The sequence below is a fragment of the Melanerpes formicivorus genome, unplaced genomic scaffold (genome assembly GCF_026170545.1).
Source record: "Melanerpes formicivorus ecotype bairdi unplaced genomic scaffold, bMelFor1.0.p_v2 SCAF_10, whole genome shotgun sequence".
Classification (NCBI taxonomy): domain Eukaryota; kingdom Metazoa; phylum Chordata; class Aves; order Piciformes; family Picidae; genus Melanerpes; species Melanerpes formicivorus.
The window spans coordinates 11055614-11079962 of NW_027142362.1; the positions used below are offsets into that span (position 1 = coordinate 11055614).

General features: G+C 48.2%; 1 protein-coding gene across 2 annotated transcripts in view; it reads left to right on the forward strand.

Annotated features, from left to right (window-relative positions):
- CTDSPL2 (CTD small phosphatase like 2) overlaps positions 1 to 24349 on the forward strand; it is a 48502-nt gene that overhangs the window by 18609 nt on the left and 5544 nt on the right. For both annotated transcript variants that reach the window (XM_068143630.1, XM_068143629.1), the window contains exons 2-10: positions 4799 to 5007; positions 8057 to 8177; positions 11261 to 11410; positions 12239 to 12454; positions 14799 to 14877; positions 16100 to 16211; positions 17088 to 17174; positions 22385 to 22447; positions 22569 to 22648. In XM_068143630.1, the coding sequence (XP_067999731.1) occupies positions 4816 to 5007; positions 8057 to 8177; positions 11261 to 11410; positions 12239 to 12454; positions 14799 to 14877; positions 16100 to 16211; positions 17088 to 17174; positions 22385 to 22447; positions 22569 to 22648 (1100 nt within the window). In that variant the 5' untranslated portion in view covers positions 4799 to 4815. The remainder of the gene's footprint in view (positions 1 to 4798; positions 5008 to 8056; positions 8178 to 11260; positions 11411 to 12238; positions 12455 to 14798; positions 14878 to 16099; positions 16212 to 17087; positions 17175 to 22384; positions 22448 to 22568; positions 22649 to 24349) is intronic.

Sequence of the window (24349 nt, forward strand, 5' to 3'; positions counted from 1 at the left end):
ATTGGGTGAAGTGGAGACCACAGTGTAGAAAAGGCTGATGGCAAGCAATGCTCAGCCCCCAGCTTTTGGGGTTTAGGTTAGGATAACAGAATCACAGAATGCCAGGTTGAAAGGGACCCTAAGGATCATCTGGTCCAACTTTTCTAGTTGATAGTGGAGCTGAAATGAACTGGCCCAGCACCCTGTCAAGCTAAGTCTGAAAACTAACCAACATAGGGGAATCCACTGCTGCCCTTGGGAGATGATTCCTATGCCCAACTGCTCTCATGAGGGAACATTTCCTTTTGGAGTCCACCCAGCATCTCCCCAGCAGTAACTTGTCCCCATCACCCCTTGTCTTTTACATGGGCCTTCTTGTGAAAAGGGAGTCTCCATCTTTTTGGTGGCCACCCTTTATGTATTGGTTCATAGTAATGAGGTCTCCCCTAAGCTTTCTTTTCTCAAGGCTCTCCTCTGTCTGTTCTACAGAGGTATCCTCATAGTATCACAGTATCATGGTATCAGGGTTGGAAGGGACCACAAGGATCATCTAGTTCCAACCCCCCTGCCATGGGCAGGGACACCCCGCACTAGATCAGGCTGGCCAGAGCCTCATCTTGTCCATGGTGGATTGATGGGCCAGGCCAACAGGATGAGATTCAATAAAGCCAAGTGCTGAGTCCTGCACTTGGGTCACAAAAACCCCACGGGGGCTCCAGGCTGAGGACAGAGTGGCTGGAAAAGGACCAGGGTGCTCAGAGAGGTGGGAGAAGCCTCTTCCCTGCACAGCTGCAGCTCAGGTTGTTTGGAGTTCTGAGCAGCCTGCTTTAGTTGTAGATGTCCCTGCTGACTGCAGGGGGATTCAGCTGGCTGAGTTTGAAAGGTCCCTTCCCACCCAGAGTCTGGGATTCTGTGACCTGGGGCTGCTGGTCAGCCAGTCAGAGTCTCTTAATATCCATCTCCTTGCAATACACAGAGTAAAGAATTTCAGAGAGTTATAATTCAACCAAATTAATTGCTAATCAGGTTGATAATGCTGCTAATAACATTCCCTCCTCAGAGCATGGCAGGACTAGAGCTCCTTGGAGAGCTTTAAGAACATTTTTACCATGGCAAAACAGTGCTGTTTTTCTCTAGCTTCATTCCAACAAACTGCAAACTATTTAACTTGCAGCACTGGTGGATTTAAAGTGTTTGTTTAAAACTTTAATGGCCATTTTCTGTCTGGGGCTGGATTTCCTGCTAGGGCTGGGAATTAGTTCATCTCCCACAGAGTGGAGCACTGAGAAACCTGAACTGTTCCTTTTTCAGCCACCCAGGATAATGTTGGGTTTGGAGGTTGTGCTAACATGAAGTACCTGAGTTAATCCACACTGTGTTGCTCAGTGCCTGTGACATGTTTTAGAGTTCTCTTTGGACCATCCTGGCCATTGGTGTCTGGCAATTCCTTTGGGTTTATCATTGATCCTCCAGATCTGTGCAGAAGCTTCCCTGAAACTCAGCAAGTGCAAGTCCTGCATCTGGGGAAGAGCAAAGCCATGCATCAGCACAGGTTAGGGGCTGCTGAACTGCTGGAGAACAGCTCTGGGGAAAAGAATCTGAGAGTGCTGGTGGACAACAGGATGGCCACAAGCCAACAATGTGCCCTTGGGGCCAAGAAGGCCAATGGCAACCTGGGATGCATCAAGAAAAGTGTGGCCAGCAGATCGAGGGAGGTTCTGTTCCCCCTCTACTCTGCCTTGATGAGGCCACATCTGAAGTTCTGGGTCCCGTTCTGGGCTCCCCAGGTCAGGAAGGTCAAGGACTTGCTGAAGAGGGCAAAGATGCTGAGGGGACTGGGACATCTCTGTGAGGAGGAAAGACTGAGAGAATTGAGGGTCTTCAGTCTGGAGAAAAGTAGCCTGGGGGGGGAATCAGTAATTCAAGGGTGGGTGTCAGGAGGATGGAGCCAGGCTTTTATCAGTGGTGCACAGTGACAGGACAAGAGGTAATAGGCACAAACTGGAACATCAGAAGCTTCATTTAAACATGAGGAGGAACCCCTTTAATTTAAGGGTTCTGGAGCAGAATGCCCAGAGGGGTGCTGGGGTCTCCTCCTGTGGGCATTCAAGGCCCACCTGGATATGTTCCTGTGTGACCTTCTTTAGGTGAGCCTGCATTGGCAGGGGGGTTGGACTCAGGCACCATATCATTGTGTGTAGCATAAGTTTATTGCTGTGGGTCCTTCCCTCTATTAATCACACCCCAAAAATCAGTCCAGCAGCAGCTTGTGAGAAAGAAAAGCCAGGATGCAAGTTCTGCTAGCAGGCAGCTTTCTGTGGAAGTGTTATTTTTGTCTCTTTTTTGTCTTTTTTTTTTTTTCCTAGTGGCAAAGAGGAGGAATAGAAAATGGGGCTAAAATCTTCAGGGATTTCTTTCCTTATTTCTCTGCTTCACTTTTGTCCACATTCAGGAGATTCTTGTAAAGGAAATGCAAGTTGTGTTGCAAATATTGATAAGAAAAAGGCCATTTCCCAGGCTGGGAGCTGGAACTCTCCTGTTACTAGAGAGCTGAAGGCTGTAAGGAACCAGGTTGTGTGAATTCAGGCTGTGGTTTCCCTTGTCCTGCCCCAAGCCTCACACCTCAGCCCACTGCTGCTGTAGCTGCTTCAGTCCCTGGAGAAGCCTGGCTTGGCCCTTCCCCTCTGTAAGCAGTTGTAGTGTTTGGTACAGATGGAAAGTGCTGGAGGTGTCTCTGTGAAGAAATCCCACCTTGCCTGGCAGTTAGATGTTATGTGACTGAAATATTTCACTCCTGACTGTTCCAGCTGAGCATGGTTTTTGCTTTCTGTGTTCAACCAAGGCAAGTGTAGGTCTTGTCCCTGGGGAGGAACAGCCCTGGGTACTCATACTGGTGAGGAGTGAGCTGCTGGGAAACAGCTCTGGGAAAGACCTGTGTGTGAGTGCTGGGGGGCAACAAGGTGACCAGCAGGCCAATAATCTCCTGGGTGCAGGAGAAGAGGAGTGTGGGCAGGTTCTCCTCCTCCTTTACTTTGCCCTGGTGAGGCCACATCTGGAGTTCTGGGCTCCCCATTTCAAGAGATGGGGAACTACTGGAGAGAGTCCAGTGGAGGCAGGGAAGGTGCTGAGGGGCCTGGAGCATCTCTGTGAGGAGGAAAGGCTGAGAGCCCTGGGGCTGTTGAGCCTGGAGAAGAGCAGCCTGAGAGGGGATCTGCTCAGTGCTCTGCAAGAGCTAAAGGGTGGGGGGCAAGAGGATGGGGCCAGACTCTTGTCAGTGGTGCCCAGTGACAGGACAAGGGGCAACAGGCACAGGAGCCCTGGAGCGTCCATCTGAACAGGAGAAACTTCTTTGGTGTGAGGGTGCTGGAGCCCTGGAGCAGGCTGCCCAGAGAGGTTGTGGAGACTCTGCTGGAGAGCTTCCAACCCCCCCTGGCCATTGTGATCCTGGGCAAGCTGCTGCGGTGTCCCTGCTTTAGCAGAGGGGTTGGATTGAATGATCTCCAGAGGTCCCTTCCAACCCCCACCGTGCTGGCATTCTGTGATCCTGTGATTCTAGAAGGAGTGTTAGTAGTTAGGCAGTAGCTGTAGGCTATTTATTCTGGTCATTCATCAGGAAGATGAGTGCTAAATGAACCTCAGAGAGCAGATGCTGATTCCTGTCGTGATAAGAAGATGCTTTTCTTTAATCTCTTTGTCATGACCTCAGCTAGGAAATGTGTGTGTCACTTTCATGGCAGTGTTTCTGTGCCTTAAACCAAGGATGGATTTCATGCTATCTTTTTGTTCCCCTCTGCTCCTGGTTCAGTAGAAGTATGGTTTGCAGCACATGAGTAGTCCCACTGAAATCAACCCGAGTATGAGCTGCAGTCAAGTGCAGGAGGAGCAGCAGCTCTGTTTGTGCACAGGCTGCACCAGCAGCTTCACTGGAGGCTGGAGATAAATGGGACATGTTCCCTGGGATGGCCTTTTACTGTGCTTTCATAAATACTGCCCAGGCATGAGTCTTCTGTGCTGAGCTCGTTCCCCAGTGCAGTTGTGAGGATGATCCATCTGAGGTTCCTTGGAGCTGCTGTGGCCTCCCCCATGCTGAGTGCAGGGTGGTGTTTAGGATTTCTTCTGCTGTGAACACTCAACAGGGATTGAGATTTATGGCTCATCTCAGATTTCATGGAGAGGTTTGAAATGAAGTGTTGTGAGGAAGGCAGAGCTGGGAAGGGCTGTCTAGGCCACTGCACGGAGCCATTTGGTGCTGGAAACCTCACAGAATGCATGGGGTTGGGAAGGACTCTTGTTCAATCCCCCTTGCAGTCAGAAGGGACACCTCCAACTAGATCAGGCTCCTCAGGGCCACATCAAGTTTGACCTTGAATGTGTCCAGGAATGGGGCCTCAACCACATCCCTGGGCAACCTCTGCCAGTGTTCTACCACCCTCACTGTGAAGAACTTCCTCCCAATATCCAGCCTAAGTTTCAAACCATTGCCCCTCATCCTATCACCAGAGGCCCTCCTAAACAGCCCCTCCCCAGCTCTCCTGTAGGGCCCCTTCAGATATTGAAATGCATCTCTGAGAGTCCTGCAGAAACCTCATGGATCTGATGGCTAGATGTGTCCATGGCCAGCTGATATTCATTTGTTCTTCTGCCAACGCTGGGCTTTAACTTAAACATCTCTTCCCTTTGATTTAATGAATGCATCTCCAAGGCTGTGAAAGCTCTGTGCATCAGAACCCTGTCAGCATTACATAACTCTTTGAATTCATGATCTGGAGCTTCAGAACTCTCTCCAATGACTAAGTGCTCCTGTGTTCTCCTTTCACAGCTTTACATGTGGCACAGATGAAGATGAGGCTGAGAACGCGGAAAGCTTCTCAGCAGTCAAATCAAATCCACACACAGCGAGCTCTGAGGGCCAAGAGGAAACACTTGGAGGTGGAAGAGACCTTGCCTGTTGGTGGGGGGAAACCACAGAAAAATGAGACTGGCTTGTTGTCCTCGATCAAAAAGTTCATCAAGGGAAGCACACCTAAGGTACACCATCCAACCTGACTGACCCTGTGATCAGTGGGGGCTCTTCTCTTGTCTTTGCACTGGGTCAGACCCAGAGTTGTTTGTGCTTTCTACTTCTATTAGGAATTTCTGTTCCTCCTGGAATAGAATTAGATTCCTGGAATTCCATCTAGGAATCATTCTGTTCCATCCAGGAAAAATTGCATGTGTAATGTGGTGGGGGCAAAACATTCCTGTGAGGAATGGGGAGGCAAAAAGCACCAGGGATAGCTGTGTCAGGTGAGAAAGAGACATTCAGCCCTGCAGGAGTCACTTGCAGGCTTATTTCAGAAAATCCAGTAAAGGAGTGGATCAGGCTGCTTCTGCACTAATCAATTCAGTGGGGTTTTCTGGTTTTAAGGGTTTCCTGAATGTGGGAATTACCAGTGCTGGCCACTAAGGGAGGCAATTCTGTAAGCAGAAATATGCTGGCTGTTTTCAGCATTCCTATTGCAAACTCTTGAGGAGTCCATCAGTCACAAGAGGTCAAACCTCACACCTTCAGCTCTCCTGGAATCCATAGGGCTTCTCAGTGTGTTGCTGCAGTGAGCAGAGCCCCTGCTCAGTGTTCAAATCCAGGCCTAAACCACCACCTCTCCTCTGACTTCATCCTGACAGAAATCTGACCTTGTCTCATCTTCACATGTTCAAACCTGTTGCATGCACATTTTGACAGAGAACAACATGTGTTAATTAATTTGATAGGCTGAATGTGGCCTCAAAATTGCTTCCAAAACCTGAAGGGTTTTTATCTGTACAGAGAGACGCCCTCTTCCTTCAGTCCCACTTGTCCAGATGTGGACATTCTGAAGCTGGACACTTTAAAGAGGAGCAGCCCAGAAGAGCTAAATTACCAAGAAGCCCTAACCAAATTTAAAAGTATCCCAGATGAACTCCATGCTAAATAAAAATGCACTTTAAATTCTGGAGTATTTGCTGGGCTTTGAATTCATAGGATCAGAGGATTGTTTGGGTTGGCAAAACCCTCTAAGAGCATTGAGCCCAACCATCAGCACCACCGTGGCTGTTACACCCTGTCCCCAGGTGCCATGGCCACAGCTTTCTTCAACACCTCCAGGGCTGGTGACTCCAGCACCTCCCTGGGCAGCCTGTTCCAATGCCTGAGCACTCCTGCAGGAAAGAAACTTTCCCTAGTCTCCAACCTAAGCCTCCCCTGGCACAATTTCAGGCCATTTCCTCTCATTCTATCACCTGACACGTGGGAGAGGAGACCAACCCCCGCCTCACTCCAGCCTCCTTCTGAGAGAGTTGCAGAGAGCCAATTGGGTGTTGAAACAGTTCTGCAACAAGCTAAAGTTGAAATAATGTTAATGAAAGGAGCAGCATTTTCTGGAGCTGCCAAAAATAGAGTGAAATTGAGTAGTTTATGGCATGTGTTAATTAGCTATCAGAGAAACACTGAGCCACCAACAAAGAAATATTTCAGTAAAAATAAAAAGCTAAATCCCCTTCAATTTTTGCATTCATGAAGCCAGGATGATTAATGTGTGTTACACTGCAGCTAGATGATCCTTGAGGCCCCTTCCCATTCTAGGATTCTGTCTGTGTTGTAGCTCAATAGTGCAACAGTTTGGCTGTGAAACTGCTGCAAGAAAACACTGGAATCTAAGGCAAACATTTTACCCTGGGATGTTGAGATAAGGGAAATATGCCTGGCTCTCCTTTCCTTTGTCTCCGCAAGGGTTTTTAACTCTCTCATCTCTTCCTCTCCCAGATCTTTGCATCACATTTCATTCTTTTTTTCCTTTTCCTTCTTTTTTTTTTCCCTTGACAGGTTTGGTTTTTTTTAATATAAAACATCCACATTTTTCTCCTCTTCCTTCCCATGTCCTCTCCTGTGCCTGTAGCAGGACTTGGAGTGGTTCCAGTGGCATTAGCATGGCATGATATTGATACTGCTGGGCTGTCTTCCAAAGAGCTAATGACTGAACAAAGTAGTCTTGTGGCTGCCATGGCAACGTTCTAACTCTTGGAGATGGTGTGTGTACAACTTGCAGAGTAGTTCATTTATGGCTATGGCAGAATCTAAATCACCACTGAGCTTCTATGGATGGAGGGCAATAAATGCCTTCTTGACAAGTCCAGCATCTTTGTGGTTGATGTGGACAGTGCAATCAAGACACCCTCGGCAAGCCTGCTGATGACTCCGAACTGTGTGGTGTGGTTGATGTGCTGCAGGGATGGGATCCATCCAGAGGGACCCGAGTAGGCCTGTGCCAACCTCATGAGGTTCAACAAGGCCAAGTATAAAGCCCTGCACTTGGTCAGGGCAACCCCAAGCACCAACACAGTCTGGGGATGAAGGGCTGGAGAGCAGCCCTGAGGAGGAGAAGGACTTGGGGTTGCAAAGTTGGACCACCAGATGACACTGAGTGTGCCCAGCCCCAGATGTGTCCTGGGCTGATCCCCGGCAGCAGGGGAGGGAGGGGATTCTGCCCCTTTGCTGAGACCCCACCTGCAGTGCTGGGACCAGCTCTGGAGTCCTCAGCATAGCAGAGACAGGGACCTGTTGGAGCAGGGCCAGAGGAGGCCACAGCAATGCTGGAAGGGCTGGAAGCCCTCTGCTGTGAGGCCAGGCTGAGAGATTTCAGCTTGTCCAGCCTGGTGAAGAGAAGGCTCCAAGGAGACTTTCTGGTGGCCTTTCAGGACTTTGAGGGGCCAAGCAGAAAGCTGGGGCCAGACTTTTGAGCAGAGCCTGTTGTGACAGGACAAGGGGTGATGGTTTGAACTAAAAGAGGGGGATTCAGACTGGAGAGAAGGGAGGCATTTTCTACAGCAGTGTTCTGATCTTGACCTCGAGCTGTGTCAGTTTAAGGAGCTCAGAATCCCATCTGAGCAGACCTTGCAGGTTCCGCACCTGGAAGCGGAACAACAGCAGAACCTTTCCTGAAACTTCTCTCTAGCAGCTAACTTTGTCTGGTAGCATTCAATGGAGAGAAGAGGCACTATTCAGTATGTTTGTTTTTTGTTTTGTTTTGGTCTCCTCCCCCCCCCCCTTTTCTGTTTTAAGGAAGAAAGAGAAAATCCTGCCAAAAGAAGTCGGATCGATCGGGATATCGATAACTTGATTACATCAACACCTCAGACAGGAGAGAAGCCTCGAGTGCGGCGGAAAAGTCAAATGAATGGAGGTTGGTGAACACCCTGGCTGTGTGCTGGGGCAAGGGAATGGGGATCCAGCCCTTCCACAGTAACTGAAAGAGGGAATTTCTCCAGTGGTGCAGGTTGAGGGGTATGGGGATTGGCTTCAATGAAAGCAAGGCGGAGCTAACAGCAGCAAAACAAGGTTTCTAAGCCTGTAGGCAGCAGCTGTTATGGAATCATTGAATGGTTTGGGGTGGAAGGAGCCTTGATGGTCATCTAATTCCAGCCCCCTTGCCATGGACAGGGACACGAGCCAGCAGTGTGCCCAGGTGACCAAGGAGGACAATGGCATCCTGGCCTGTATCAAGAATAGTGTGGCCTGCAGGAGCAGGGAAGTCATTGTGCCCCTGGACTCTGCATTGGTTAGGCCACACCTTGAGTCCTGTGTCCACTTCTGGGCCCCTCAGTTTAAGAAGGACATTGAGACACTTGAATGTGTCCAGAGAAGGGCAATGAGGCTGGGGAGAGGCCTTGAGCACAGCCCTGTGAGGAGAGGCTGAGGGAGCTGGGATTGTTTAGCTTGGAGAACAGGAGGCTCAGGGGAGACCTCATTGCTGTCTACAACTACCTGAAGGGAGGTTGTAACCAGGTGGTGGTTGGTCTCTTCTCTCAAGCAACCAGCACCAGAACAAGAGGACACAGTCTCAAGCTGTGCCAGGGGAAGTTTAGGCTGGAGGTGAGGAGAAAGTTCTTCCCAGAGAGAGTTGTTAGCCATTGGAATGTGCTGCCCAGGGAGGTGGTGGAGTCACCATCCCTGGAGGTGTTCAAGAGGGGATTCAAGGTGGCACTTTGTGCCATGGTCTAGTCATGAGGTCTGTGGTGACAGGTTGGACTGGATGATCTTTGAGGTCTCTTCCAACCTTGGTGATACTGTGATACCTTCCACTACAGCAGGTTGCTCAAGGCTCCATCCAGCCTGGCCTTGAACACCTTCAGGGAGGGGTCATCCACAGCCTCCCTGGGCAGCCTGTTCCAGTGTCTCACCACCTTCACTTTAAAGAATCTCTTTCTAATATCCAGTCCAACTTGGACACGTCCACTCTTATCTTTGTAAGAGCAAGCTGGGTCTGTGATCCTGACCAGCTACCTTGGAACCAAGTTCACTGTTTTTAATGATTATTCTTAGACCCAGTGATAATTATTTGGTTTAGCTCTTCTCCCATTTTCTCACAGAAAAAAGCAGAATGTGACTTCCAAACTCTGATCTTTGTAGAAACAGCCAGGTGTCCTTAGACACTGAAAGCACCCATCAAATGCAGAGATGGGTTATTTCTTTCTGTTATTCTTTGTCCTCCCTGGAGAGAGGCTGGATTTGCACCCTCTTCCTGAGTGATGCATGCAGATACTGCTCAGAGGTGAAAGAGAAACTATTGACCAAGGTGATCAGTGGGCTGGAGCACATCTCCTATGAAGACAGACTGGGAGAGTTGGGGCTGTTCAGCCTGGAGAAGAGGAGGCTCTGGGGAGACCTCAGAGCTACATTTCAATATCTGAAGGGGACCTACAGGAAGGCTGGGGAGGGACTGTTTAGAAGGGCCTGTGGTGACAGGACAAGAGGCAGTGGTTTGAAACTGGAGCAGAGGAGACTTAGATTGCACAGTAGGAGGAAGTTCTTTGCAATGATGTTGGTGGAACAATGGAACAAGCTGCCCAGAAATGTGGTTGAGGCCCTGTCCCTGGAAACATTTGAGATCAGACTTGATGTGGCCCTGTGCAGCCTGCTGTATTTGGAGGTGTCCCTGCTGACTGCAGGGGGGTTGGACAAGATGCCCTTTGAGGGTCCCTTCTAACCCAATGCACTGTGTGAATCTGTGACTTAAATCAAGTGTTGTGAGGTGCAGCCAGAGCCACATTGCTGCCACAGGGATGGAAGTTCTCAGCTCAGATGCTCTCCCTCTGCAGAGCTGCAGCTGGCACAGCCTGTGTTTTCTGTAGACACGGTGTGGGAAGCTCTGCTGCAGCTCCAGCAGGCTCAGCTGACAGGAAGGCTCCCAGCTCGTGTGCACAACATACATTTGCTGACTTCCATATGGACAGGCAGCACAGGGACTGGTTCCTGGGAATTAAACAACTCCTGCATTTCAGGCTCAGAAGGTGTCCTGGCTCTGGGCCAGGAGATGGCCATTTGTAGTCCAGGGATGTGCTTTGCTGTGCATAAAGCCTTACTGGTTACATGCCATGTTTTGTGGTGTGAGGATCCTGCTCTTGGGTCACAACAACCCCAGCAATGCTCCAGGCTTGGGGCAGAGTGATCCAGTAGAGAAAGACTTGGGGGTATTGATCAACAGCTGGCTGAGGATGAGCCAGTGTGTGCCCAGGTGGCCAAGAAGGCCACCAGCATCCTGACCTGCATCAGCAATGGTGTGGCCAGCAGGACCAGGGCAAGGATTGTGCCCCTGTAGTGGGCACTGGTGAGGCCACACCTTGAATCCTGGGTTCAGCTTTGGGTCCCTCACTCCAACAAGGACATTGAGGAGCTGGAGCAGGTCTAGATTCTATGACTTGTTTAGTTCTGTGTCCTCTGTTGTCTGCCATAACGACTCAAAGCTCTTCTACTTCCTGATTGTGTGTCTGCACGTGAGTCTGTGTGGAGAATAACAAACCATGGACTTGATCTGGTGAAGCTGAGCCACTGGAGTTCCACTGCCACTTGTTCTGGTTTCCACCTAGTGGAGTGCTTCTGATACTGCCACCTCTTGTGGAAGGGCTCACAGCATCATAGGAGGTTCACAGAAGGAGGCTCACAGCCTTCCATCCTCAAGCCCATTGGATGGATTTAAGCTGCTGTTATCTGTTAACCTGGAGCACCCTTGGTATAAACAATGAGCACTTCCTAATCAGGGCTGTTAAGGTGGTGCTGACAGTTGGCATTTGGGGGTTCATGTCAGTACTCAAGTGTTGGCTTTTATTGGGTTTTTTTAATGTTAACCATTTAGGCTAATTGTTTTGTCAATCACACTGAACGATGGGCATGAGGGATCTGTCCTACAGTAAAAAGAGCTCCACTGAAGGAGGAAAAACTGTAAGGAAGAGAAGTGTGGTGTTCTAACTCATGGCTTCTCTTTGACAGAAGCTGGAAGCTATGAAATGACAAACCAACATGTGAAGCAGAATGGGAAGCTGGAAGATAATCCTCCCCCTGGCAGTCCCCCCCGAACCACCTTACTGGGAACCATTTTTTCTCCTGTCTTCAATTTTTTTTCACCAGCAAATAAAAATGGTGAGTATCACTTTTAAAGAAGGCAAAGCTGGGAATGATAGGGTTGTTCTGAGGGGGGGGGAAGGGGGGAAGGAAAAAAACTGCTTTGAGCATTTGCTGCTTCTGCCTTACAGACCAAGAGTTAGCAGACGAAAGGCTCCTTAACTCTTAAGGGATTGGTTATGAATAAAAGCAGCCATAAATTTATGTACATTAGAACATTGCTATCATGGGGGGGGGGGGGGGGGGGGAGGGAAAATAAAACATAAATACACCAAAGAAAGAAAGTAAAAACACACAGAGGAAGAAGAATGAAAAATAATTGGTGGAAGGCATTGGTCATAGTCTTCATTTTGATCCTTGGTTTTGTAATGTGAATCAAACGCAGCCACCTTCAGTTATGCTGGCAGGTTTCTTAGGTGGTTTGTCATGACTGGCAGCATTCTGATGGGTAGCTCTGCTTGAAGATGATCTTAAAGGTCTCTTCCAACCAGAAGGTAACTGAAAAAAAAAAAAACAACACCAAAACTTGAAGAGCATTTGAAGCTTTGTCACATACTCCTTTGCAAACTGTTGCTGGAGCTGATTTTGTCTGAGGTGGGGAAAACAGATGTCTGAGCACAGTGAGCACAGGGGCACACTGAGCAGAGCTCTCTCTCCAGCAGCTCTCACCAAGTGTTTAAGAGCAGGATGGATGAGACTTTGAGCAACCTGATCTAGTGGGAGGTGTCCCTGCCTGTGGCAGGGTGTTGGAATGGGATGATCTTTAAGGTCCCTTCCAACTCAAGCCATTCTATGGATCTGTGATTCTAACATCGTAACTGTGAGTGTACTGAACTCTTCATTCAGGAACATCAGGATCAGACTCTCCAGGACAGGCTGTTGAAGCTGAAGAAATAGTCAAACAGCTTGACATGGAACAGGTAGATGAGATTACCACAAGTACTGCAACATCAACCAATGGAGCAGCTTACACAAGCCAAGCAGTGCAGGTCAGGTCTGCTGTCAACAATGGCTTAGAAGAAGTGGAGGAAGCAAGCGACCGTGACCTGCCCCCGCTCACAGGTAAGGAAGGTGCACTGGCTGCCTGCACTTGGGACTCTCAGGGAAATCTCAGCACCTGCATTTTGTTTAAATGAATATTTCACATTTTCTAGGGGCAGGCAGACAGTATCAATCCTGAGCTTGATGTCTGAAGCCTGCTCTAGTTGGAGGTGTTCCTGCTGACTGTAGCTGGGGGTTGGTCAAGATGAACCTTTGAGGGTCCCTCCCAACCCGAAGCTGTGAATAGGCAAACCTGTTTTCTGCACCAAACCCACAGGTTTTGGCAGGTTTCATCCATTCCTGGTATATGGATTGCAGAAGAAAGCTATTTTTATTAATCTTGGAAACACCCCCACCCCCCCAGTAAAGATGCACCCCCCAGGCTTGCTGATCAGGGAAGGGAAATCTGTAACAGACTGGAATCACAGAATTGTTGAGGTTGGAAGAGACCTTTGAGATCAAGTCCAACCATGAACCACAGTATGATACCTTGTATTAGAGCAGAGTGGGGAGGTGAATAGGAAGCATCCAGGTCCTGTCTTAATTCTCCACATGTTCTTCAAAAGCCTTCTCATGCATCTGTTTTGATAAAAGTAACACCCAGAATTTGGGTCTCATCTCACGTGCAAAAAGTGACAGGACAAGAGGAAATGACTTCAAGTTGTGCCAGGGGAGGTTCAGGTTGCATATTAGGAAACATTTCTTCCCAGAAGGGGTTCTCAGGCATTGGAACAGGCTGCCTGGGGAGGTGGTGGAGTCACTATCTTTGGAGGTGTTTAAAAGCTGTGCGGTTATAGTGCTGAGGGATGTGGGTCAGTGGCAGTAGCTCAGCAGTAGTGGTGAGATTGTGAGCTCTAGGCAAGCAGTTGGACTTCATGATCTCAAAGGTCTCTTCCAACCTCAACAGTTCTATAAAATTCAGTTTCTCTTTGTGAATGAGCTGCATCAAACTGTTAACTGTTGTCTACATCCTCCCTAGGCCCTCAAGACATTGGTTGGTAGGTAGTATTGAGGTTTTGGAGGACTGCTTTTGAGGAAGGAGGTTTAACCTTTAAGCAAAAGGGCTGCTGTGATTCACAGGTCTAATCCATACCTTCTGATCTGTGCTGTTGCCTTGGTTCAGAACAAGGTAACCCAGTTCTCTGGTGGGAACTGGGGTCTGGTGAGAGGATGAAGGGCAGTGGATTGAAGCTGGAAGAGGGCAGATTTAGACTGGAGATTAGGAAGAAACTCTTTGCAGTGAGGGTGGTGAGACACCGGAACAGGTTGCCCAGGGAGGTCATGGATGCCCCCTCCCTAAAGGTGTTCAAGACCAGGTTGGATGAGGCCTTTAGCAACCTGGTCTAGTGGAAGGTGTCCCTGCCCATAGCAGGGTGTTGGAACTGGATGATCTTTAAGGTCCCTTCCAACCCAAAGCATTCTGTGAATCTAGGGACTGGGGTCACACTCCCTAAAAAGGTGGTGAGCCCATGAGCTCAGCTGCAGTGAATCTACACCAATGCCTGCAGCACGGGTCACAAGGAGGAGGAACTGGAACCCATTGTGCTGCGAGGCATCTATGACATAGTAGCCATCCTGAAACATGGGACAAGTGTCATGACTGGAGTGCTGCTGTAGATGGATCCCAGCTCTTCAGAAGGGACAGGCAAGGAAGGAGGTGTGGTGGGGTGGCCCTGTGTCAGGGAGGGATGTGACTGCCTGATGCTCAGTGGTGGTGATGATCAGGGTGAAGGTCTCCGGGTAAAAAGGAAGGGGCAGGTTCTGTGGTGGGAGTCTGTTACAGCTCACCCAGTGAGGATGATGAAGCTGATGAAGCACTCTGCAGGCATCTGCAAGAGGTTTCACAATCATTGCCTTTTGTTCTGCTGGGAGATTTCAACTTCCCAGATGTCTGCTGGGAATCCAATACTGCGGTTTGGCCAGGCCATGAAGTTCTGTAGCACGAGGTGACATCAGGCCCTTCCTGAGGAGCTCTGCAGGCTATTTCAAGGGGAAACATGAAGGCACACAGGGGAGCCTGAAGGGAAATTAGAATCCAGACCATTTTTCCACATGAGAACAGTTGGACATTAGAATCATCTCCCAAGGGAAGTGGTGGATTTCCCTCCGTTGCTCAGTCTCAAGGCTCATATCTTGGCAGGGTGCTGGGCCAGCTCATTTCAGCTCCACTATCTCCTAGCAAGCTCGGGCCAGATGATCCCTGGGGTCCTTTCCAAGCTGCCACTCTGTCATTCTCTGGGTTTTGAGGCACTCATGTATCAAGCACAAATTGTCACAGTTAGAAAGTGCACTGATGAGACCAGCACTTGTGGATTTCTGTTTTAATTTTGTTGGTGTTGTTTTGGTCATTTTTGTTGCATTTTAGCACCAGTGTCCCCAGACAGTGGCTACTCATCAGCCCATGCAGAAGCCACCTATGAGGAGGACTGGGAAGTCTTTGATCCGTAAGTGCTAACCTGTGTGCTGCAAACAGTCCAGTGATCGTTTTGGGTGTGGGGTTCATACTTTCTTCTTTCACTTGAAAGATTTTGATGGTACAGAAATTAATTCCAAAAGCTCTTTTTAAAAACAAACAAGTGTGTGTTGACTGGGGGGGGGGAGGGGGGTTGGGGGCAGGGGATGTCAAGATACTTCTTGTGCAGCCCTGAAACGTTTGAAATAGGAAGTCAGGCTACAGCCTTACCAGCTCAGTGGTGTGGCTACATCTTTGTTAGTGACATGGACAGTGGGATTGAGGCACCCTCAGCACGTTTGCAGATGACACCAAACTGTGTAGTGTGGTTGACATGCTGGAAGGAAGGGATGCCATCCAGAGGGACTTGGACAGGCTGGAGCAGTGGGTCCAACCCAACCTCATGAAGTTCAGCAGGGCTAAGTGCAAGGTCCTGCACCTTGGTTTGGGCAATCTCAAGCACAAATCCAGGCTGGGGTGAGGAATGGCTTGAGAGCAGTCTTGAGGAGAAGGACTTGGGGTTGTCAGTTGACAAAAACTCAAGATGAGCTGGCTGTGGTTGCTGGCAGCCCACAAGGCTGGGTTGTGTCAAAAAACATGTGACCATAAGGACAAGGGAGGTGACTCTGCCCCTCTGCTCTGCTCTGGTGAGACCCCATCGGGAGCAAAGTGTCCAGTTCTGGGACTCCCAGCATATGAGGGATATGGAGATGCTGTAGTGGGTCCAGAGGAGGCCAGGAAGATTGAGGGGGCTGGAGAACCTCCCTTATGGGGACAGGAAGAGAGTTGGGGCAGTTCAGCCTGGAGAAGAAAAGGCTCCAGAGAGACCTAAAAGGCTCCAGGGTGGCCTTCCAGTACCTGAAGGGGGCTTACAGGAGAGCTGGGGAGGGACTTTTTACAAGGGCTTGCAGTGGCAGAATGAGGAGCAATGACTTTGAGCTGGAAGAGGGGAGACTGAGACTGGATATCAGGAAGAAATTCTTTAGAGTGATGGTGGTGAGACACTGGAACAGGTTGCCTAGGGAGGTCGTGGATGCCCCCTCCCTGGAGGTGTTTAAGGCCAGGTTGGATGAAACCTTGATCAGCCTGCTTTAGTGGAAGGTCCCTGCCCATGGCAGGGGATTGGAACTGGGTGATCTTTAAGGTCCCTTCCAACCCAAACCCTTGAATGATTCTATGGTTTCTCCAGCAAAATCTGTCTTGTTTTTTTTCAGATACTATTTCATCAAGCACGTTCCACCACTAACAGAAGAACAACTGAACAGGAAGCCAGCTCTTCCACTGAAAACAAGAAGCACACCAGAGTTCTCATTAGTTCTAGACTTGGTAAATATCCTCAAAGCAGGAGGGTGCAGCCTTTCCTTTGTTTTGATGGTTGCTGGAATTAGTAACCAAAAAGGCCTTGTTGAGTGTTACACAATTTTCAGTATTTTCAGTTGCAGTCTTCATTAAAGACAAATCAATATTGGCAAACACAGAATGCTTGCTGTGTTTGTTGGATACTTCACATCCTGTTCAAAAGCCAAAGCATTACATTTTTTTTTCTCCTCTCAGACAAAGAGTTCTCTGTCCCCCCCCACACTGCCTTTTGGGGTTTTTGTCCCCCACTGTGGAAAAAAAAATGAGATGGAACAAATAGGAAAATCCCTCCAGCTCTCTATATGTCTTACATCCAGGATTGGTCAAGAATGAAGCTTTTGATTCTTAGACCATTGTAAGAGGGTGTGAACCCATTTGTAACTAGGTAATAGTAAGAAATAAAGTAGGAGTAATAATAATAGTAATTTCTTTTAGTCTCTGTGTTTGGGAAGTGGTTTCAGACCCTGTTGGTGATGTCAGGAGCATTACTTTATCATGGCCACTATCAGCTGAGTTGTCCTCTAGTGGCCATCTGAAGGGAGAGATCATTCAGTCTGACAGATGCAGGTTTGAGCTGGATGACAGTAGAGCCTGCACAATTGAAATATCTCCTCCTAATTCTGCCCCTAGCTCACCATTCTAAATGAAACTGCAAGAACAATGAAGTGTTTCATGCCTTCTAAGAATTCCTCTTCAAGTTTGAGAGCACTTGCAGAGAAGTAAATGTTCTAAACTAGCTAAAGCTGCCTTCAAATGAGCATGAAGATCCAGCAAACAGCCACTTTTGCCTTTTTTTGCAGCCTTTTCTTTGTTTTTCTTACACCACCTTTTCCTTTCCACCAGGATGAAACACTAGTGCACTGTAGTCTGAATGAGTTAGAAGATGCTGCACTCACCTTTCCAGTTCTTTTTCAAGATGTCATTTACCAGGTAATGATAACAGCAACAAAGTCGACCTTTTGATTTGTTTGCCATAGCAATTCTTGCTCTGTGTGTTTGTTATCCCCTTGTTTAGAGAGAGATAAGCAAGTGTCTGGCATTTCACAGCTGCTGGGGTTATAAACTGTAGGTGTCAAACTTTGCCAGGTGGATGACCTGTGGCAGGATTCCTGTGGAGCACTCAGTGTTGCCACCACAACACAGGGATGGTGGTCACTGATTACAGGGGGAAATGTTGATGGCTGTCGGTCAACAAGTCCATTTTAAGAGCTGTGCATGATCTCTGCAGCAGCTTGTCTTCTTACCAGAGGGTGGAGGCAGGAACACTGATGGTTCAGCCACTTTCTTCCCTTGATAGCAAAACCAATCCACACTGGTTATCACTTCTGTGTAGAGACATCTTCAGAGCCTGGCACTACCTACCTTCTGGCTTGGTTGTTGGTCTTGCTGTGCACTTCATCAGTGCCAGTTCCACCTCTTCACTCCCAGAGTCTGCTGAGCTCTCAGAGTGACTTTTTTGATCATCTTGTGGAGACTGCTAGAGTTCGGGTTTTGTTCTGCTTTCAGAGATGTTGAGTTGTGTGTGATTTACACTGACATACCATGGAGAAACCAGCATGGGAAGGAGGAACTCTTCCAGCTACCAAAGGTGCCACACTGACCCAGGCTGTTGTTCTGAGGTCCTTTTGTGATGTACCTGGGAGCAGGAACAGCTACTCCACCACATAGCTTGTATGAGATCAGTCCCCACTGTAGTGCCTTTGGAGAATGAGCTAGGTCATCAGGCACCTTAAAAGGACACTTGCCCAGGTGTTCTTCCTGATGTTCAAAATGTTTTCTTCACTGTTCCACATTAAACCTCTTGGAATCTGAGAAGCTGAAATCACTTTTAAACATGGCTTTATCTTATCTCCTATTTGGTGATAACCATCACAGAGTTACAGAATACCAGGTTGGAAGGGACCCCGAGGGTCATCTGGTCCTCCACAGTTTCCTCCAGGCTGAACTCAGAAGGAGCCTTGAATTTAGTTCTTTTGGAGGTTCTTGGCACTGCTCCCAGAATCAGGAGGGTTTACTTTTCCTTTTACTTTTCCTTCCTTCTCTTAAGAGATCTCAGTATGATCTGAGTAGTTTCTGCCTCTGCCTGTGGGCCTTCTTCTGACTGCACTTTTATGCTGAGATCTAACCAGGATCTTGCCTTTAGGGAACTGAAGTCAATGGAAAGAGTGAGTTAGAGTATTTGTGAAGTGTTACTGACCAGTGTTGCACACAAGCCTATAAACCCTTGAGAAGGCCCGGTTACTGTGTGGGTCCTGGGTCAGTGTCCTCTTAGCTCTCTCTAGAGTCAAGCCTGGGTTTGCCAAGGAACAGCTCCTAGCAGGTGTGAGAGTCTCCTGCACTCTGATCACTACACTCCTTTGCTGGGTTTACATCACACTAGACAAAACATTCCCCTCTTACAAGATAACAGCTAATAAGCAAGATAAATATTTAAAGGATACAATTAAGTTCATGTTTAACTAGGGTATAATGTGTAAAAAGACAAATAATCTGTGATAACAGAGGCCTTGAGCAACCTGGTTTAATGGGAGGTGTCCCTGCCAGTGCCAGGGGGCTGGAATTAGATGATCTTCAAGGTCCCTTCCAGTCCAAACCATTCTGTCAATCCATAACAGCTGAAGAGAAGTTTGCAGGTGTTTCACACCCTCCCTAGCATTCTGGGGCAGTGGTGAGCTATCCATGAGCATTTAAAATGTGGGGTATTTTGCTTATCAGTTTGGCCATCACCTCTGGTATTGTCCTTCCGGATTAACTTCCCATCTTGAGAGCAATTTCAGCTGGCATCAGAGAAGCAGACACTAAGCTGAGTGAAGGCAAGTCAGCAAGTTACTATATTTAAAGTATTGCATAACAGAGCCCACAGAAAACAATGCTAGATGTGGAGGAGACATTTCTGAAGGAGCTCTCCATTAGTGTCAAAATATGGACCACTCTTGGGTAGGTTTTCCAGCAGCATTTGCCAATTACCTACTAATTATTTCTTAAGAGTAGAAAGCAGCTCAGTGCCAAATTTCCTGCTGAATATCTTACTCACATTCAATCTAATACTGCAAATGGGGCTGGAATGAGATAATCTTCAAGGTTCCAGCCCAAACCATTCTGTGAATCTGTGAAATGTGAGCCTGGCTTCACAGCATTTCCCTCTCCTCACCCATCTGCAGGCACCAAGTGCTATGGCTCTGGCTTATTCCAGGCTTTTAAGGCAATTAATTTCTTTGTGTTTTCCTTATTGGACAAAAAGAAAATAATTAAGATCTCTAAATTATAGCAGTGTTTAAGCTTTGGACTTAGTGAAAATAGCCTTTGCAAAGCTGAAGTTTCCTTAAATCCCACATCTGTTAAGGGCTGTCTTACATCTGCCTGGAAAACAGAAAGAAATGCTCAGCTCTTCAGCTGCAGACATTAGACTTTGCACATGTTTTACTTTACATAATAAGATAAGCAGCTTATCTTGCAAAGAAATTGATCTTTTTTTTTCTTGGTAAAGAGGTTTTGTTCTGTTGCCTGGCTTCAAATCCCAGACATGGAATCAACTTGCCCTCTGTTTCACTTGAGGGCACCTTCCTTGCACTAGCAGGCCTTAGACAGCCAACAGGCAGATGCTTTCACTCAGCTATTCAGCTGAAGTCCATCTTTATGGATCTGTCACAGAATAATTCCCTTGGATCTTCCATGGTCCTTGAAAGATACTCTGGAGCTCTGCAGGTCAGCTGGAACAGTGTTACAAGTTTTCCATCTTACCCTCACCAACTTGGGTGCTTTACTTGGTTACTGCAGTGGAATGAGCAAACAGTGCTAGTTGTGAATGTCCCCTCTCTGGGGGTGTTCAAGGCCAGGCTGGATGCAGCCTGCTCTAGTGGGAGGTGTCCCTGCCCATGGCAGGGGTTTGGAGCTAGATGATCTTTAGGATCCCTTCCCACTCAAACAGCCTTTCTCTCAGAAATAACAGCAGAGCCACCAAGCTTTGGATCTGAAAGCCAGAAGGCTTTCTTGTATCTTGGGCAGCATCCACAAAGGAATCTGGTCTTAGCTTGGGAAGACTCTGGAATTGTCCCTCTGCCCCTAGAAGAGCCCTAGCTGGCTGTGCTTCAGGCAGTTATGTCTGGTGGTGAGCTGGTCCTTGCCTGGAGTCACTTGAGACATGGTGCAATCAGAAATGACTGGGCCAGTCAAGCCTGCAACACATCCCAGCTTGGTGGATCCTGTGTGTCCTGCAGTCTGAACTGAGGCTGGCTGCACATGCCCTGTGCTTGCAGCAAGCTCTCAGGGATGGTTTGGGTATGAGTTGGCATTTGCCTTAGCCTGGTGCTGGTGGGCAGCATGCTCCAGGCTCAGCTAGGCTGGACAGGGGGTCTCACCATGCTGGAGAGTGCTGTGAGTAAGGCAGCTTCACCTGGGCCAGTTAACTAACCTGCCTCTGGGTTTCACCTCCTGAAGTTATGGTGAGACCATCAGTCCTGGTGGTAATTGCAGAGGTTTTGGCTACAAGTGGAGCCAAAACTGGTTGGGGTTTTATTTTAACAGGTTCACAGATTCCTTCAGGTTGGAAGGGACCCTCAGAGGTCATCTTGTCCAACCTCCCTGCAGTCATCAAGGACACTTCCAACTGGATCAGGCTGTTCAGGGCCACATCAACTCTGATTTTTGAATGTCTCCAGGGATGGGGCCTTAACCACATCCCTGGGCAACCTCTTCCAGTATTTTACCCCTCTCATTGTAAAGAGCTTCCTCCTAATGTCCAGCCTTTTACTGTAGGCAAGGAAGAGCACTTCCTTCCCATCCCATCTTCAAAGCATTAACCTTGTGTGTTTTGAGCAAGGAAGGCATTGAATGACCATTTTGATTTGGTTGCCACTGAGCTAATGAGGTGCTGATGATCATCTCGGGAAGAGAAAAACCAACAACCAACCCAAAACCACCAAAAGACTTTGCAGAGGCTCTCCGTGTGTTATGCATGGGTTTTTGCAGGGAATGATTTCTGCATGTGTGCAGTTCTGTGCTTGTGGAGTCACCATCATTGGAGGTGTTTAGGAGGAGACTTGATGGGGTGCTTGGTGCCATGGGTTAGTTGATCAGGTGGTGTTGGATGGTAGGTTGGACGTGATGATCTTGAAGGTCTCTTCCAACCTGGTCTGGTCTATCCTATTCTATTCTGGGCCCCTCAATTTAAGAAGCACATTGAGACTCTTGAAGGTGTCCAGAGAAGGGCAACAAAGCTGGGGAGAGATCTGGAACACAGCCCTGTGAGGAGAGGCTGAGGGAGCTGGGGTTGCTTAGCCTGGAGAAGAAGAGGCTCAGGGGAGACCTTCTTGCTCTCTCCAGCGCCCTGAAGGGAGGTTGTAGACAGGTGGGGGTTGGTCTCTTCTCCCAGGCACCCAGCACCAGAACAAGAGGACACAGTCTCAAGCTGTGCCAGGGGAGGTTTAGGCTGGAGATGAGGAAGAAATTCTTCACAGAAAGAGTAATTGACCCTTGGGATGTGCTGCCCAGGGTGGTGGTGGAGTCACCATCGCTGGAGGTGTTTAGGAAGAGACTGGATAGGATGCTTGGTGCCATGGTTTAGTTGATCAGATGGTGTTGGGTGATAGGTTGGACTTGATGATCTCAAAGGTCTCCTCCAACCTGGTTAATTCAATTCTATTCTATTCTACTTGAGTTTATGGAAGTTTGGGAAAGGCTGAAGCCTCTTTTTTTTGGTCATCACTTCTGACCTCCCCTACTCAATTTTAGTGGAAGAGTTGAAGAGATTCCTCAGTTTGTCTTTTCTGGTGGTTGAACTGATGCTGTCCAGCTGGTGAAACCTGCTTCAAAATGTTTACTCAAAGCAGCCAGCTTCATTGTTTTTCTTCAGGTGTCATTCAGCTGTGATCTGTTCACTGAAGTCATTCCTAACCCCAGCAGATTTTTCCAGCAAATTTGTTGGCCCTCATTTTATCACCCTACCCGTCGAGCTGCTCAGCCTGCCACGTAGCTTAGTGGCGGTTTAATTAAGCTGTTGCCCTGCAGGAAGTTTTACTATTTGCTGTTCATTTTACCCACAGTACTCATGTTGACCTCATTTTGTGCCAAGTGGTACTTGGGGGGGTGTGGGTGACAGCTGCAGTGCTTTGGGTCTTTACTGAAGTCCTTCTCTGCTTCAGGTCTACGTCCGGTTAAGGCCGTTCTTCCGAGAGTTCCTGGAACGTATGTCTCAGATTTATGAGGTAAACACAGACCCCATCAGACACCACTTCTCAACCTTACCTTTGGCTGATATTCACAGACTTGTATCTAAAATTATTCCTTTTTTTCTTTTTTTCCCTTTTTTTTGCCTTTCACCTACAGATCATTCTTTTTACTGCTTCTAAGAAGGTGTATGCAGACAAGTTATTGAACATTCTAGACCCTAAAAAGCAACTGGTCAGGTAAAACCCAGAAACTGTGTTGTAAACAAGTGCTGCTTGCTGACAAAGGTGATGCAGGAAGCGCACTCTTGGGTACCAAAGGTGTGCTTGAGCTGCCTGGGAATCCACACTGTGAATGAAGAGCCTGAACTGAGCATTAGATGCCTTTTCAGCTATGGAAATTGAACGTATTGTCTATGAATTTTGAGTGTTATCTGTACAGCCAGCAGAGGTTCATTTCTTATTCCATCACAAAACAGGTGGTGGGGTTTAGAGTGAAGGTGTGTTGAATTTTCATTTCTCTCCTTACTCCTGAGCTGTGTGTGGAAGGGACTGGCATTTCTCAAGGACAGTTCCTTAAAGCACAAAGAAATTCTCCCAGATGAGATTCTTTCTGTTCCTCTTCATCTGGAAGATGAGCTGTGGTAGGTGGAGAGGGATCTTCCCAGGGGTTCACCCTACACAGGGTGTTCTACTAAAGGTAGTAAACAACTCCCTGGTCAGAGCTGAGCTGTATGAATTCTGTGCCTAGGACATCCCTGGCAGAGCTCTTCCCTGCACCATTTTATCCTAGCACCCTTCAATGAAAACTGCATTTTCTTTCCACACGTAACAAGGTTCCCACTTCGACTCAGCCAGAGGTTGCAGCCTTGTTTTCATGTGGTAATTGAGGCATGCCAGAACTCATTTTTCCCTAAGAGCATAAACTCTACACTAGTTTCCATCCAGGAACACTCATCCTTTTGGTTGTTTTTGTGACAAACACAACGGAAACCTCCTCTGGCTTTGGTAAGCTTCCGCACCACTCACTCGACAGGCAAACAGAATAGACTTGCAAATCCTTTCATCGCTGAGTATCTGAGCCCAGCTGCATCAGAGACCACACAGGATGTGTCCAAAAGCACTGTTTGCACTTAGAGTCATAGAATCCATAAGGCTGGAATAGATCTGAGAGATCAAGTCCAACCTGTCACCCAAGACATCATGAGTACTAAACCATGGCACCAAGTGCCACCTCAAATCCCCTCTTGAACACCTCCAGGAATGGTGACTCCACCACCTCCCTGGACAGCACATTCCAATGGCTAACAACTCTCTCTATGGAGAACTTTCTCCTTACCTGGAGCCTCAACTTCCCCTGGCACAGCTTGAGACTGTGTCCTCTTGTTCTGGTGCTTGGTGCCTGGGAGAAGAGACCAACCCCCTCCTGGCTGCAACCTCCCTTCAGGTAATTGTAGAGAGCAATAAGGTCTCCCCTGAGCCTCCTCTTCTCCAGGCTAAGCAACCCCAGCTCCCTCAGCCTATCCTTGTAGGGCTTGTGCTTGAGGCCTCTCACTTCCAGCAAGCCAGTCTGAAAACCTTTCTGCAGGAGCCCAATCCATGTGGTTCAGGACTGCTGTAGCTGTGTTGGGGCCAGGAAGGAGTCACACCCAGCCTAACAGTACTGTAAGAATTAGCAGACAGATGAATGTGATGCAGGAATGTAGCTGTGATTCACCGAGCAGTAAAAAGCTGCCATCGAGGCATGATGAGTTTTGACATTAGCCTAAAGGTGGACTTGTCAGCACTCCACACCTGTGACTCAGGCCCTCTAGATGAACTCACTCAGCTCATTTTCCTCTGCAGCAACGTTGGGAACTCAACCCTGCTGTGAAACAAAGCTCCCTGCGTACAGCTGCCCAAAACTTCCTTGAAAAAGACAAGCAGCCTCCAAGGAAGGGC